At 41.4% G+C, this 16,251-nt stretch overlaps 1 protein-coding gene across 11 annotated transcripts in view; it reads right to left on the bottom strand.

Moving 5' to 3' along the window:
• Positions 1-16,251, bottom strand: part of FOXP1 (forkhead box P1) — a 375,324-nt gene that overhangs the window by 150,399 nt on the left and 208,674 nt on the right. For all 11 annotated transcript variants that reach the window (XM_064593678.1, XM_064593689.1, XM_064593683.1 and 8 more), the window contains one exon: positions 2,294-2,395. In XM_064593678.1, the coding sequence (XP_064449748.1) occupies positions 2,294-2,395 (102 nt within the window). The remainder of the gene's footprint in view (positions 1-2,293; positions 2,396-16,251) is intronic.

The raw sequence follows: 16,251 nt of genomic DNA, 5'->3' as shown, positions 1-16,251 counted from the left end.
TTGTCAACTCTCCCACGGAGGGGTAGGAAGGGACTCAAAACATCTTATTTAGCAAAACCAGCATTCAAGATGGCCCCCTCGCCCCGCACTTTTTATACAGACTGAAGTGCTCAGCAGAATGTGTTAGGTTGGTTTTGACACTCTTTGCCAAGAAAAATGAAGCTCTCTGTATCATACTCTTCTGGTGGCTAAAAACCTTATAACGGGCAAGAAAAAGAGCCCTCCAAAGGAAATCCCCTGAAACTTTACTTCATATATTTAGCCCTAAAGCAACTTCGTTCATCTTGGAAAAGAAGTTACCTAAAAATGCCATATGTCTTTAAAAAGCAAGTATGAGGGAATATAAGTCTAGTATAAAAAAATTACATATGATATTCAATACTGAAGAGCAGTGCATCAGACAGATTGTGTATGTGTGTACTTTTTAAAATTATCCCTAACCAAAGCTCTACTACGTGTAAGATTCCCACCTCCCCCCAATAATATATTGTCATTTTTCCAATGCACTTGAGGTCTGATAAATTCAAGAGGACTCACAGTATTTTTAAGGCTGTTAGAGCTCCAAGAGGGAGGCAAAAAGAATGGACAGTCATTTGAATCACTGAGTGACAGGCTGGGCTAGTTCCCTGTATACATTAATAAATTAGAATTTTAATTGTGTCTCTGTCTGCAGGAGATGCCCCAGCACTTTAATATGTACCAACAATTGGCTATGTTCTGGAATCTGCAATGTGGCCTCTGCAGCTGACCTCTGAAACACAATTCCCAGTCTGACTATGGAAACTGTTCAGTTTGATCCTTTCAACTTATTTGAATCCTGACAAATAAGCTCACAGCTGAAAGGTCAACCCAGTCATATTTCATCCTCCAGAACTGTTCTTAAGACATCTGCACAACAAAGCACTTCTTATAGCACCTGACATGGGACCTCAATGGCACTATATCTCATTAAAAATGTCCCCAGCACTTACACACATCACAAGGCCTATGGATTGGTGATGACGATTTACCAAATAACTAACTGGTTTTGGAAGTGTTAGTCAACAATGCACATGGTCATCCAACTGTTCCCATCCAGTGTTACTTTACTGCCAAACTTGCCCTAGACAGTGACGGCTTCCCAAGTAGATGTAGAAGAACTAGGACTTGTTCCCCAAACATCAGTTAGATCTTTGCAGGATAATTTGGGAACTGATGTTGGTTCACTCTGATCTGAGAAAAGTAAACACAAGCTGGAATTTGGGTTGACCTCATGGTCAAAGTCACTGGTGCCAAGTTATACCCAACAGCTACCATTTACAAGTTTTGTCCCCGAATGTCCAGTGTGAGAAACTCATCTTTACTTCCTGTTTTGAGGATGCCCACTCTGAGCTATGGAAGCAGTTGAATCACGTAGTACCTGCAAGTGCCCTGTCTCAGATGTGAGCACGGACACCCTCCATCAAGTTTCTTTGAATTTTCTGTTACAATTTTCTACTCCAAGTCAAAAATCCAAGTTAGATTTTTATGAACTCCTTTTTCTACTCTGTTGGCCCCTGCCCCCAATAGGGCTGAAATCAGAAGTTGCTAAAACAGTCTTTTTTGAAACCTTTACAAAAAAATTGCCTGCCATTTTTCATTAATGATCCAGAAATATTCTGAAAACATCCACTAAAGAACAAAATAGGTATTATATTGATGACTAGGTATAGTAAAAGTACTGTGTCTTCCTCAGTCCTCCTAACAGTTCTTGATACAATTGACACTTTGGGACGAATGGTTCTGTGCTGTGGGGGATCTTCCTGTGCAGTGTAGGACCAATTAAGTAGTATCCCTGACCTCTCTATTTAGTTGTCAGGAGCACCATGCCCCCCCTGGGATAACCAAAAATTTTCTCTAGACATTGCCCTTTGTCCCTTGGTGGGGTGGGGGGAGGGTAAAATCACCCCCAGTTGAAAACCACTGCACTAAAGTTATGGGTGTGGGTATCGCATTTCCAGCCCCATCATGAGAGAATGAGGTGACCTATCTTGAGTACCAGCAATTTTTTCTCCTTGGTGCTACATGGTGCCTATTAAGCAACCCACACCTGCAACTACTCATCCTATTACATCAACTCATTAGGAGATCTTCTTCCCAACAAACACACTCTTGGTTGAATAGACATTTTTTCCGAAATGTCATCCTCTGCTGGTAAACCAAAAAATGCACCTTCTGCAGAAGATTTTCATACGTGATTTGCAACTCCCAACACAATCCACTTCTCAATGGCTTATAGTGTATAATGTCAGTTTTTTCAAAAAAGAATAATCACCTGAAGGGCTGGTTGTTTGTCATTCCTCTTGGGAGATTTTAATCCACTAACTTGCTGCTGTTGTTGCTGCTGAAGGAGAAGCTGTCTGGCCACTTGAAGTGCCTGGAAGGAAAAATGGAAGAAACACGTTTGTGTGAGTACCCATGTTCGGGGATTCCTTCATATAAAGGATTCCAGGAAGTACAATTTAGGATGGGATCCTGACTTTCACATTTCCAGGCAAATGAAACAGCCAACAAAACTTCCCACCAGTCTAAGTTGGGAAACTTTCCACATTTGGTTTACGTTTTCTTAGATGGAGTCAATGTCATAGCCAGCTCCTTAGGCATCACAATCCACCCAAGCAGATGCTTTATTCCTGCCATCAATGTGACAGAAGTTGGACCACGAATGACTGGGACCCTGAGGAAGGAAGGCAGAGCAGCAAGGAAGGACCTGGACAAAAGACACAAATTTAGGAGACAACAATGGAGCTCTTTTTGGAGGGACCTTCATCCTCCAATATTTCTTGGGGGAACTTGAGAGCTCAAGTCAAAAGTTAAGACTTTGACCTCTTCTGAGTCCAAATAAAGAGGAGAAGCTAAATGGTGAAACACACTATGGATAAAGGTATGTGAGAAGGAAGATCAAATAAGGTAAGATATACAGAGGGTGAACTGAAGAGACTGTGTAAGAAAAAAAAAAAAAAGTAGCAAATGTGACCTCTAGGTCAATTCAAAAGGTACAATCTGTACCTGTGAACAAAACTAATCATGCCTAATACAAAACAACTCTTTTAAGCTCGTAACAGAGGTGGTTTTTATTTAAAGGCAGAAACTAAAGCAGTAATATGAACCGGGGATAAAGCAAAAAGTAAATAGAAGAGTCCTCCCAAGTGCAAAATACAGACTGACCAATCTTTTTTTAAAAGCTCAAGTAAAAAAAGAAAAAAAAAGTGTCATCAAGAAACCCTCATGAGAACATCTACTGTCAAAAATAATAGCCACACCTTTCCAAAGAGGGCAGCAGGATCAGCAACAGAAGACTGAAGTTTGCAGACAATGTGCTAAAAAATCACACGAGAAGTTAGGCTATTCGAGTTAATTTGGCTGAGAACCAAGAATGTTCATGTGCAAGACATGTCAAGAATGTTCATTAAATGATGTGCTTAGAGTTTAGAAACAGAATGGGATTTCTTAGGGATTACATCAGTAATAATTTCTACATAGTAACTAATTATTTGTGCCTAAAAGAAGACGCACCGGTAGGTGTGGTCACCACAGCAAAAGGATCTGATACTAGAAGTCTTTGAAAGTGTGCATAATGGACTTAGGATGGTAGTGTGTTTCTCAAAGAGAAGTAAAGACTTCATTCGTATAAGAAGATAATGTACACAGTTTCAAAAAATGTTACAGTGACACCATGGAATGAGGGAAAGGTAGGATGTCCTGGAGGGCCCTGTGCACTGAACTCAGGGGGAAGGGAAAAGAGAGTGGTCAAGAAGATGGATCGTTCATGAACAGACACCTAGAAATGCCGAATCAGCAGGAGTAGTACTTCTAAAAGGACAACTTCACTAAACTGAGCTCATAACTGTACTACTGTAACAAAGAGTATTTTTTAGACATTTGATAAGGTTGAGCGGTGCCTTTGTGTCTAAAAGGCACAAAGGGAGGCAATGAAACAGATGCACAGATAAATGGGTGACAAAGGAAAGATCTTGGGAAAGATGGAAACTTCCCGTCCCACCTCCCTAGGACACCCATCCCCTTGTCCCAGGGAGGCCTTCTGCCTACTGAACTCACCACCAACAACCCTTCAGATGTAATGTACAGGCTATTTCGTCTGTGAAGGGAGAGACATGTTCGAGAAAGCCTGCCTGGAAGAGCCTCCAGAAGAGAGGCTGTCTGAGAGGGGCATCTGGAAGCCAAGACGCCTGGGAGAGTTGCCCGAGACTCCAGCCTGCTGTCTCTGAGGAGGATTCACCATCACTGGACTCCGGGTTTCCTTGTCTCCTTGGAGACGCTCAGTACATGCGTAGGTGTAAAAGTGGGCAGAGTGAGGATTTCATTTATATCATATAAGAAAAATAGTCCCCTTTGCAAGGTGCCTGCAGGAGCAAAAGCCTCTCCTCCTACTATATATGTTCTCTTAACTATTTCACATGAGGTAGTCTTACAGCTTTTTAATGTAGAAAAGGGAACTGCTACATAGTCTAAGTGCTTGCTTCAGAGTTTCCCGAGTAATGAACGGATCAGCCAAGAAGGGTCCGGCTGTTACCTGGAAAGGCAGGCAGAGGAACTGTAGAGGACAAGGGAAAGAATGCAGAGGAAGACATGGTAGGGAAGAGGAGAAAGGTTAGGGACATTCGAGACTAAGAGCAAGCAAAGCAAAGCAAAATGATGCAAACTCCGTAGTCACAAATCTTTGTTAAAATTATTTACCATATTTCACCAAGTATTTGGAGAACAGGTATTCAGTTTTTAAATAACCAAGTCTCAGAGAATCTGTACAGTGAACTCATTTTGGCAAAAGGGATGGTATTTAGTGTCTTTTTAAAACACACACACACACACACACACACACACAACTATTCTTATGTTCTCATAAGTGTACTTGAGCAAAAGAAAGTATAGGACTCAAACCTAAGTTTTCAATGAATGTTTACTGAGCTGGCTCTATACATTTCAAAATTGGCTAGTGAAATCCTTGCAATTATTTTACTGGTTTTAAGGGGGAAAAAAAGTCATTTAGGTGTACAACATCTTTTTTTAGACCCAACGTGGAGCACATGAACTTAAATAATCATGTAATGAACTCCAGCTACCTTACAGCATTTCATACCGAGCCCTGCTAAAGAAGATACTCCAAGACAGCAGCACAGGGAGAAAAGGCTTAGGAACTTGTAGGAACACAAGTGATATTTCAGTCAAACTACCAAAGAGATGGACATATGTGCAAACTGGCTTCCAAATTTTCTTCTCAAAATGAAAGCAAATATGCAAAATAACATCAAATATCTGGGATGGAGAGGCAATACTAGTAGAAATTATTCACCTTGATCTGAATTGTTATGGATTGTGCCACAGTAATTCCCTGGCCTTATCCTGATTATGGGAACAAAGTTGGAGCAAAGTATTAAACCTATCCTCCCCAACCCCTAAATCAACTGAGGTCTCAACAAGCATATTAAAAGATAATTTATTAGAACTTATAAAGTGCTGTGAAATTAACCACCAAAGGGCATTTGCTTTTCCGATTTCCAGTGTATGTAAATCACTGAATCTAGATTTTAAATTGTCATAAAAAAGAAGAGAAATAAATCCTTAGTGTACAAGACTACACATTTGAGCATTATCATTATAATATGAGCTGGATTACATAACTTATAATATGAATCTCTGGTATTACTGCTTGTAGAAAGTCAAAAATGTTTATTGTCCTGTTCATTGTTGGTCGGTGGAAAATTTGGAATGACTGATGGGATCCCCTTTGGAAACTGCACCAGAGAACACTAGTTACCCATACATGATTACTTGATAGCCAGCCTCAGAGATATGTTCCAATACAACTGAAGAGTGAGGATGGACTTTTCTTATTTTTACAACCATGTCTCAATCCCATATGGAGAGAAGTTACATTATCCTGTTTGAAGATAAATGAGATCCTTTGGATACAGAATAAAAAGATGCATAGATATGTGTTTGTGTGTGTATGAGGGAGAAGAAAAGAGGGTTAGTGAGGGGAGGGAGAGAAAGAGAAAGAATATGAATAAATGAAAGAATTTCTCTTTTAAGAAGCAAGGATCAACTCTGACTCAAGTTCCAGACCAACTGCTAAGTAAATAACTTAAAAGGCCCCATCCCATCTCTGAAGACCTTTTACTATTGATGGTGGTTCCTGGGCTGGGTTGAGTCAACACTTCCTTTATAAAAGATGTGACAATTGCTTGGCACTGACAACTTGGTGCTGTATTGAGTGCTAGGCTCAGGTTTCAAGAAAGACGTAGTTTGAAGATGTCATAGAAAGGGGGTGACCGATAAAACCAGGCACTTAAAGCCCAGAGGCACACACTCACATCTGTTTTCCTCCAATGGATAAAATAAATGGATCTGTGAGCTAACAGAGGAAAGGGTTGGAAGGCATGCATGTACTGTCTTCATCTGTGGACAGAGCCTCCCTCTCTGCCTTGGCTACAATCTCTGCCCCCGTCGGTACAAGGGGTCAAAGGTGCCTTATGATCAACACTCCATGGGCCACAAGCAGCTCGGAGTACTCAGAGTCAGGGAGTGGGTACTTCGTTGCTAGTTTGGCAGGCCATGCTCTTAGGCTAACTGGGGCCTGGGCATTTCTGACACACCTTCGATTCTACTGGTTCAAAATTATGTCATTCTCTCGAGGGCCTTCACTTTCTTAGTAAGTGCCATCTGTTATTTACAAATTATGCTTATACATAAGCATCTTTACAACTCTTGAGCTATTTATAGCTGAAGTTCAGAGCAGGTGTTTATACTTTAGGGGCTAGGTATCCCCATGTTTAGCATGTTTATTAAGGTAGCCAATGTTCAAAAACATGTTTACTATATTTTAAGAAACAGCAATAAGCTTATACAAAATATGATTTGAATAAGCATGCACATATACATAAAGCAAACTGGGAGAAGGAGAAAACCTTCATGCAAGTTTTTACACAACACTCGGTGATGAGGCCTGAGATAAGCACCGATATTTGGAGGTCCTCAAAAAAAGGACTAACCCCCATGTTTTAGGTCCCAGGTCAGCAACCTATAGCCCGTGGACCAAATCCCCCTGATCAGCTGTTAGTGTTCAGCCCATGAGATGAGAATGGTTTTTATGTATTTAAATAGTTGGGGAAATAATAAAAGGAAGAATATTTTGTGACATGTGAAAAGTATATGGAATTCGATTTTCAGTATCCACAAATAAAGTTTTATTGGAACACAGTCATGTTTGTTTCATTACATACTGTCTATGGCTGCTTTTGTATCACAAAGCAGAGTTAAGTACTTTCAACACAGACCGTATGGTCCACAGAGCCTAAAATATTTCCTATCTGGCCCTGTACAGGGAAAGTTTGCCAAGCCATGCCTTGGGTTGCTATCTGTATTCTGAGATTCCCCGAAGATGCCACTGGACACAATTTTATAAAAACAAAGCTTGCCATCAGTTGCCCAAAATTAGCTTAGAAGGTAGCTGACGTGCATGGACCTTACTAATGCACTGTTCTTAAAGCTCAAAGTCCTATTTGATTTTCCAGAAAGAACTGGGACATGAAAACAAAATACATCAGCGTGCTTCTGCAACTATTTAAAACGAGTTGCCAACTTTGAATATGTGTTTCTTCTCACAGATAATTTACACCAGTTCAGAGTGAATCTCCTCAATTGGGTGTGAGGTCCCGAACACCATCAGAATGAAGACAGCATGCACTATTGGCCAGTGGAGAAATGTCGGTTATTTCCTGTCTGCCCTGACAAGTTGTCCCACTTCCAGCTTCAAAGGCTGCTCTGAGTCAGCCACCCTTCCTCTAATTTCTTTTCCTAGACTCTCCCCACCCCTCAAGATCAAACCTGTTTCTCAGATAATTTCCCAGGCTAATCAACAGTCACTGTGTGTATGGGGGTGGGAGGAAAAGCTAGCAATAAAATGCAGCATGGGAAGCTTAGGAGGAAAGAAATCATGTTCTCTTCTTTATTTCTCAACCTCTTGATGCGCCTCAGAGTACCTCTAGAGAGCTTCTCTCCCCCCATAAAATAATCTGCTATCTTGGTGTGACCCAGCAACTAACTACCATCTTAACAAGAGTGCTCATCATTTAACACAATCTAAGGATCCCACTGTAGCCAGACCTGGGACTGAGTATGCAGAGAAATTCCATCACGTCCTCCCTTTATTTTTTATTTATTTATTTATTTTTAACGATTTTATTTATTTGACAGAGAGAGATAGTGAAAGCAGGAACACAAGCAGGGGGGGCAGAGGCAGAGGGAGAAGCAGACTTCCCATGGAGAGGGGAGCCTGATGCGGGGCTCAATCCCAGGACCCTGGGATCATGACCTGAGCCGAAGGCAGCCGCTTAACGACTGAGCCCCCCAGGCGCCCCTCACCTCCTCCCTTTAGACATAGTAATCACTCTAGGGCAGGATGGAAAGAACATTTGTGGGTCACTTAAAAAAGAAAGGACAGTGGCTGATAGGACTAGATGTGTAGATGTATTCACACAGAATCAACAGCACTCCAAGGCAAGTTCTCCAATAGGAATGCCAAAGGTGTGAAAAGTGATTTACAAATGGAGCACTTGGTTATCACAGGAAAATGGAAAAGTAAGCTAATCTCATAGAGGGATTTGCCCCAAGGAAAGATTCTGATTGATTGTGTAAATATTAGATATAAAAAGAAAGCACTGTAACAGATCAAGTCATGTTAATAGCGTCATAAGTAAAAAACAAAAAGAAAAACCACTTCCCCCATTAAAATTTTAATATATGGGGGCAACAACCATCAAAAAATCATAACAGTCTCTTTGTACCAGTCACTGTTTGATCTATTTGATGAGAATCCAAATAAGGGTATAGACTCTGAACATTCATCGGTAGTTGATTCACTTGACTCGACAGTCCCGCGCCCCCCACCCCCCTGCCCAGAGCAGGTGGGGCAGACAGCAAAGCCTTAGATCAGCTGGGATACTGGATTTGAATCAGTGACCTAGAAGGGAAAGATTCCATGTTGCTTCAGCCATCCTGACAGTCCTAACAGCTGGAGAAAGTATTGTATACTCTGAGAGCATTCCATAATAGCTGATATTTAGATAGGGATGGATTATCTCAAAATGTTCCACAGTCTTTGCAAATGAGTTTATGAGACAATATCTAGATAGACATGATGAAAAATTGGAGCAGAGACAACCCCATGTCTACAGAACTGGAACATTATGTTTGAGTTGAACTCCAAAAGGACAGGAAATGAAAAAGTCCAAGATATCTACTGACACGGTCCTACCTGCACAAGGAACTATGGCCATGGGCAGTGTCATCCACGGGTGTCGGGGTGGGAAGAGAAGAGGCCAGGAAACAGCATCCCTCCACCACCTGGACCACTGTGATTTCTTTATCATCCTATACCAACCGGGACCTCCACCTTCTACATCTACTCAAGCCAGGTTTCCCAAATCTTTACTGACATGACTTTCTGTTCTTCACACTACACACAGGATGGTTATCACTGCTATGACACTTAATACTGAAGTTCTTCACTTCAGCTTTACTTTAAAGTGTATCAAATAAGGTAAAGACCTGACATGGGTATGTTGGGAGTTGGGAGTTTTTTTTAATGCTGGCAATCAATTAGAGTGTGTTTTCCTAGAAGAAAAGGTGACAGACAGTATTGTCTTTCCTTCTTTCTTCCTTCCTTTTTTTTTTTAAGAACTGGGTTGAAGGAGAACAGAGCTGGGTCACTGTTGTGCCATGCCATGATTTGCCAGCATTCGTGCCCTAGGGTTCAAACACGATCCCATGCCCCAAGTACGGACACAGGACACGGACACAGAAATACCAGAAGGCCCTAAACAGAAGGAGGTATTCTGCTACAAGTCCCACCCCCAAAGGAAACCTAGGGGCAGAAAGGGGTCAGAAAACCCTATATTTACTTGCAGTTATGAGTAGTTTTTATTATTTAAGTATCCACATAGAGGATACTTGCCATCAAAGAAGGTAAAGGTTAGGAATTTTCAAGAGACAAAAAGAAAAAGGATATCTATGATCCTCTTGCAAAATCAGCTGAAGTAAGTTTAATGGCTATAAACAGTCAGGAAGTCTGTTTGAAGTCTCATATAAGGGGAGACAAAACCCCCGGCCATCATACTCCTACTCCATCCACCTATTAACATAGGGCCCTATAACCACCTTGTTGAGGCACTGGCTGGCTGCTCCCTGCTGGAGCCAGTGCCAGACGCTGAATCACCACCGAGTCTCCGGCACCTGAGTTGTCCTTGGAGGGAGTCCATCCAAGCGCTGCCCAAGCCTGAGCCTGTCTAGCTTGAACGAGTCAGCAAGACCACAGCCTGGGGCGCCATGACCGTAGGCAACACTAGCATTGCAATGAAGTAAAAGAGAAGTCAAGTTTATTAGCAAATGTCTAAAATGTTAAGTCAGGTGATGCTTCAAACCCGTTTCTCCTCGTTAAGGAAGGACCAGATTGTGACCCCAAAGAAATAAATACATGGGCCCATTTCTTCTCCAAGTTCCCAAAGTAGAAAATATGGGGGGGGAGGGGAGTGTCAACTGCAAGGATAAATGAATCAAAAGGATCTATTAACTTGCTGTATGAACCTGTTGCTTTCTGCAATTGTCTTTTATGGGGATGCAGCCCAGCAACTCTCATGAATAATCCAGATTCGTATCTTTTTGAACCTTTGTGATGAGACCTGCTAATTTTGAAGCCTGCAGAAGAAGAATCCGGCTAGAGTCATGTTCAAAATAATAGAGAGGTTTCTATGATTTTACTACTAACACTGAACCTAGTTTCTGCTCAAACAAATATGGTGCTGTATTCCTTTGCTCCTTCTAAGTCACACATACTTGGGATGACTTATGAATGCTTTGCTTCGCAAAATACTTTCCTTCCCTTACCTGAACATTGGAAAAAGAAGCAAAAGTGAAAGCCAATTTAGAGGCAATATTCTAGCCGAGATGAAAGACAAAAAAAAAGAAAAGAAAAAAAAGAAATCGAAGTGGAAAGAGAGGAAAGACCCAAACCAGACTAATAATCTAAAATTTGGACTACTCACTCTTGGCCAAAGTTAACTAGGACAAAAATTATAATCATCATCATCATCATCTCCAATAATTTACATTTCTCAGGGCAGTTACTACAAATAGTGAAGATTACACTAGTATAACAATTTAAGAAATAAGTACCATCTAGACACAGCGGGGAGTATAGTAACTCCCTGCATTTAGGGTACTAAAATAAAAACAATGTATTGAATTGCTTACCATGGGCCAGGCACTATGCCAATTAGTTGCTTTAGACTTACTATCTTCTTTCTTGTTCCCAACATCTCAAAAGGAAGCAGGGCAAGGTTTTATGATTACCGATTTCAAGTGGAAAAATCAAGAGATGGTGAGGTTCAGTGACTTGCCCAAGGTCACAAGTCTAGTAAACGGCTAGGACAGAAAAACAAAAACGAACAAACACTGTCTCACGCCAACTTGACACTCACATTCTACCAAGGTCACTGGTTAGACCAAATATGGCTGCAGGTAATTCTGGCAAAGGGATATGCAGTCCTACAGAGTCAAACATGCATGAATGAACGCAGGTCCTTTTGTTTTCAGGATGAAGGGAAAGGCCTCTTCCCAGTATCACATCTTTTAATGTAACTTTACCTGCCTCTTTTCCCCACACAAAAGACTTGCTTTCTTCAACCAGATCCTTCCATTCCCAGGACTTCTGGAGCCATGGCTACATCTGCAAATTTGCCCTCCCCTTCGCTGCCCACATTTATAAGGCATCTGCGTGTCTTCTCCACTTAAATTCTACTTTTTCCAGACAAATACTGCATGATCTCACTTATATATATACGCAATCTAAGAAGGTCGAACTCCTAGAAGGAGAGTAGAATGGTGACTGCCAGAGATTAGAGGGTGGGAAATGGGGAGATGTTGGTCAAAGGGTACAAAGATTTAGTTAGTTATGCAGGATGAGTATGTACTAGAATTCTTATGCACAGCATGGTGCCTGTAAATAATACCGTATTGTGTGCTTGAAATTTGCTAAGAGGATATTTCTTTTTCTTTTTTTTTAAAGATGTATTTGTTTATTTGAGAGAGAGAGAGAGAGCAGGGGGAGGAGCAGAGGGAGAGGGAGAAGCAGACTCTGCGTGGAACCCAACATGGGCTCCATCTCCCAACCCTGAGATCATGACCTGAGCCAAAATCAAGAGTCAGGTACTCAACCAACTGAGCCACCCAGGCACCCCACTAAGAGGATACTTCTTTTTTTTTTTTTTAATTATCATATAATGTATTATTTGTTTCTAAGAGGATACTTCTTAAGTTAAAACTCATTATACACACAAAAGGGTAACAATGTAGAGTTGACAGGTAAGTTAGTTCCAGTGTGGTGATCTTTTCACAATGTATATATATGTATAAAAACATCAAGTTGTATACTTTAATTCATATACAATTTATTTATGTCAAAGATATCTCCATAGAGTTGTTAAAAAATTAAAAAATTAAATTAAAAAATTAATAAATTCTACCTTTTCCTAAAAACTCTGCTTATAATCTAATTCTTTCCAGCAGCAGTGTTCCAGGATGTCCTCTGACCTAAGCGACTGATGTTAGCTGTGAATCCCTGTAGTGCCCTGAGCTTCTACGGCTGTGATAGCAAGCCCCAAGCAGGCAGACTGGAAGGAATGAATGCACCTAGCTACACCTGTTCTCCCTCACACTGGGCTTCACCTCTTTACCTATCCGAGTTCATCCAGCTTCTCTTAGGATACTGATGCTGTTGCCATCATCCATTGATGCTCATTCCTTCCTCAAGCCCTGGTAGGGACAAGCGCCCCGTTCTCTGGTTCAGCTGGGCCAAGGCTGGAATTTTTCAAAAAGAGCATTTCATAATGCCAACGACAGAGAGGCTGAACTGAAAGAGCACAGATTTCCTCTCATAAATGAATGCAAGTCCAGCATAGCTCAGGCGCTGGAGAGCTGTGTCTTTGCTCTGCCTTCATCTAAGTTAGACCCATCTCTCCCACCTACCTGGCATGGCTTTCAGATCCAGCCTGATTGCTGGCCCATGTTTTTTTTTAACCCACTGTGGATTCTCACACTCTGCTATAAGCACTTGCTTTTTGTTGGGAGGGGAGTATTAAATCACTGTAATCTTTTATTTATTTATTTATTTATTTTTTAAAAAAGATTTTTATTTATTTATTTAACAGAGAGAAACACAGTGAGAGAGGGAACACAAGCAGGGGGAGCGGGAGAGGGAGAAGCAGGCTTCCAGCTGAGCAGGGAGCCCGATGCGGGGCTCGATCCCAGGACCCTGGGATCATGACCTGAGCCGAAGGCAGACGCTTAACGACTGAGCCACCCAGGTGCCCCCACTGTAATCTTTTAAAAAAAGATTTTATTTTTATTTATTTGAGAGAGAGAGGTGGAGGGAGAGCAGGAGGGAGAGGGAGAGAGAATCTGAGGCAGACCCCATGCTGAGCACAGAGCCTGACGCAGGGCTTGATCCCACGACCTCAAGATCATGACCTGAGCGGAAACCAAGAGTCGGATGCTCAACTGACTGAATCACACAGTAGCCCCACTATAATCTTTTATTAAAAAACATTTTATCGGGGCACCTGGGGGGCTCAGTTGGTTGGGCAGCTGCCTTCGGCTCTGGTCATGATCCTGGAGTCCCTGGATCGAGTCCGACGTCGGGCTCCCTGTTCAGCGGGGAGTCTGCTTCTCCCTCTGACCCTCCCCCCTCTCATGCTCTCTCTCTCTCATTCTCTCTAATAAATAAAATAAAATCTTTAAAAAAAAAAAAACATTTTCTCTGGATGCTTTTTTCCTCTTAGTTTTATTGAGATACACTTAACATATAATACTATAATTTTTGGTGTACACCATGGTGATAGATTAGACATATATAGGTATGTTTTGATATCTATGTGCTATAAAGATATACAGATAGATAGATATCTCAAAATGACTACCATAGTAAGTTTAATTAACATCTACTATGTAACCTTACATAGTTACAATCTTTTTCCTTATAACAAGAACTTTTAAGATCTACTCTCTTAGCAACTTTCAAATATATGATACAATATGGTTAACTTCAGTCACCATGCTGCCTATTACAGGTGAAGAACTTACTTATCTTAAAACCTTAAGTTTGTAGCTTTGGACAACCTTTATTCCCCTGCCCACCTCTCACCCCCACTCCCCACCTCTGGCAATCACCAATCTGTTCTGTTTCTATGGGTTTACTTACATTAGATTCCACATATGAGTGAGATTATGCAGTATTTGTCTTTCTCTGTTTGACTTATTTCACTCAGCACAGTGCCCCTAAGGTCCATCCCTGTTGTTGCAAATGGCAGGATTTCCTTCTTTTTTATGGGTGAATAATAGTCCGTAACATACCACATTTTCTTTACCTAGTCATCCATCAATGGACACTTAGGTTATTTCCTTGTCTTGGTTATTATAAATAATGCTGCTATGAATGTGGCAGTGAAGGTATCTTTTTGAGGTAGTGATTTCATTTCATCTGGATATGTATCCAGAAGTGGAATTCATGGATCATATAATAGTGCTATCTTTATTTATTTATTTATTTATTTATTTTTAAAGATTTTATTTATTTGACCGAGAGAGATACAGCGAGAGAGGGAACACAAGCAGGGGGAGTGGGAGAGGGAGAAGCAGGCCTCCTGCCAAGCAGGGAGCCTGATGCGGGGCTTGACCCCAGGACCCTGAGATCATGACCTGAGCCGAAGGCAGACGCCCAACGACTGAGCCACCCAGGCGCCCCAATAGTGCTATTTTTAATTTTTTATGGAACCTCCATACTGTTTTCCACAGTGGCTGCACCAATTTAACATTCCTACCAACAGTGCACGATGGTTCCTTTTTATCCACATCCTCGCCAACAATTGCTATTTCTTGTCTTTTTGACAATAGCCATCCTAACAGCTGTAAGGCACTATCTTCCTATGTTGTGATTTGCATTTCCAAATAACTGTATTCTTAAACCTGCTTTGGTTCCTGGTTAATGGGGATGAGGAAGATAATGACGAAAGTTGTAATTTTTTGACTATTTATTACCAGACAGGTACTGAAGAGTACAGACACATTATCTCATTTAATTTTCATAATTCTTTGAGGGATTATTACACCCAGTTAAGTGACGCTTGGGTGGCTCAGTCAGTGGGGCATCTGACTCTTGACTTCGGCTCAGGTCATGATCTCAGGGTTGTGGGATCAAGCCCCGCTTCGGGTTCTGTGCTCAGTGGGGAGTCTGCTTGAGGATTCTCTCTCCCTCTCCCTGCCCCCGTTCATGTACTCTTTCTCTAAAAAAAAATAAATCTTAAAAAAAAAAATCAATTATTACACTCAGTTAACACATACAGAAACACAGAAACAGAGAGGTTAATTATAAGCATTATGTGAAGTGTGCATGGAAAGTCCTTAGCACAGTACCTGTACATGATAATTATTTATTAAATATAACATATTACTACATTACCACATACCTACGAAAATGTGTCTTGTCGAAAGCAAACATTCCTATTTCCCAGTAATCTCAAACAGGTCACCGCCCTCTTTATAGAGACAACGAGAAAACCACAGCACCCTCTGTTGAACCAAAAGGAATCTAAGGCAGACACAGTTTGTTGCACAAAAAGCAGGCTGAGGGCAAGAGGGAATCTGTGATTTGCCCATGGTCACACAGATGACTTGCAGCCAAGAGTCCCGGCTCCTTCTGCTGGCAAAAACACCTGAACAAGCCTGGCTCTTTCTGACCCTCACCAAGCCCTCAGCAGACCTTGCCCTGACTCTTAGAACAATGAGGCAGGAATGGCTGCCTTGAGGCCGAACAGTGAGCTAGCAGGAGATGATGATGGTCATGCCGCTGCTGCTGGTGAACAAGAAGCTGATCGCTGACACTGAATGCCAACTGTGGGTCTGGCTTGCTTCTGAAGTGCTTTACATAAACAGAACGTTTACATAATATGCCAAGGGTCATACAGTTTGGATTAGAATCCCTTCACTTGTACTTCGGGAATGACACGACCCAAAATGGCCACCAATCCACAGATCCGTGGATTTGGAATTCTTCCATTCACAGAGATCTAGAACTACGTGCTAAACAGAACAGATCTTTAAGGGAAAAAAAAAATTAGAAATGTTTAGAAGAATTGAATCCACAAAGGTAATCCTATAGGAAGC

The sequence above is a fragment of the Mirounga angustirostris genome, unplaced genomic scaffold, assembly GCF_029215605.1.
Source record: "Mirounga angustirostris isolate CCGP_5_RB_7025 unplaced genomic scaffold, mMirAng1.0.hap1 SCAF_1, whole genome shotgun sequence".
Classification (NCBI taxonomy): domain Eukaryota; kingdom Metazoa; phylum Chordata; class Mammalia; order Carnivora; family Phocidae; genus Mirounga; species Mirounga angustirostris.
Note: the sequence above shows the minus strand (reverse complement) of the source record. Positions and strands in the feature narration are given on the sequence as shown.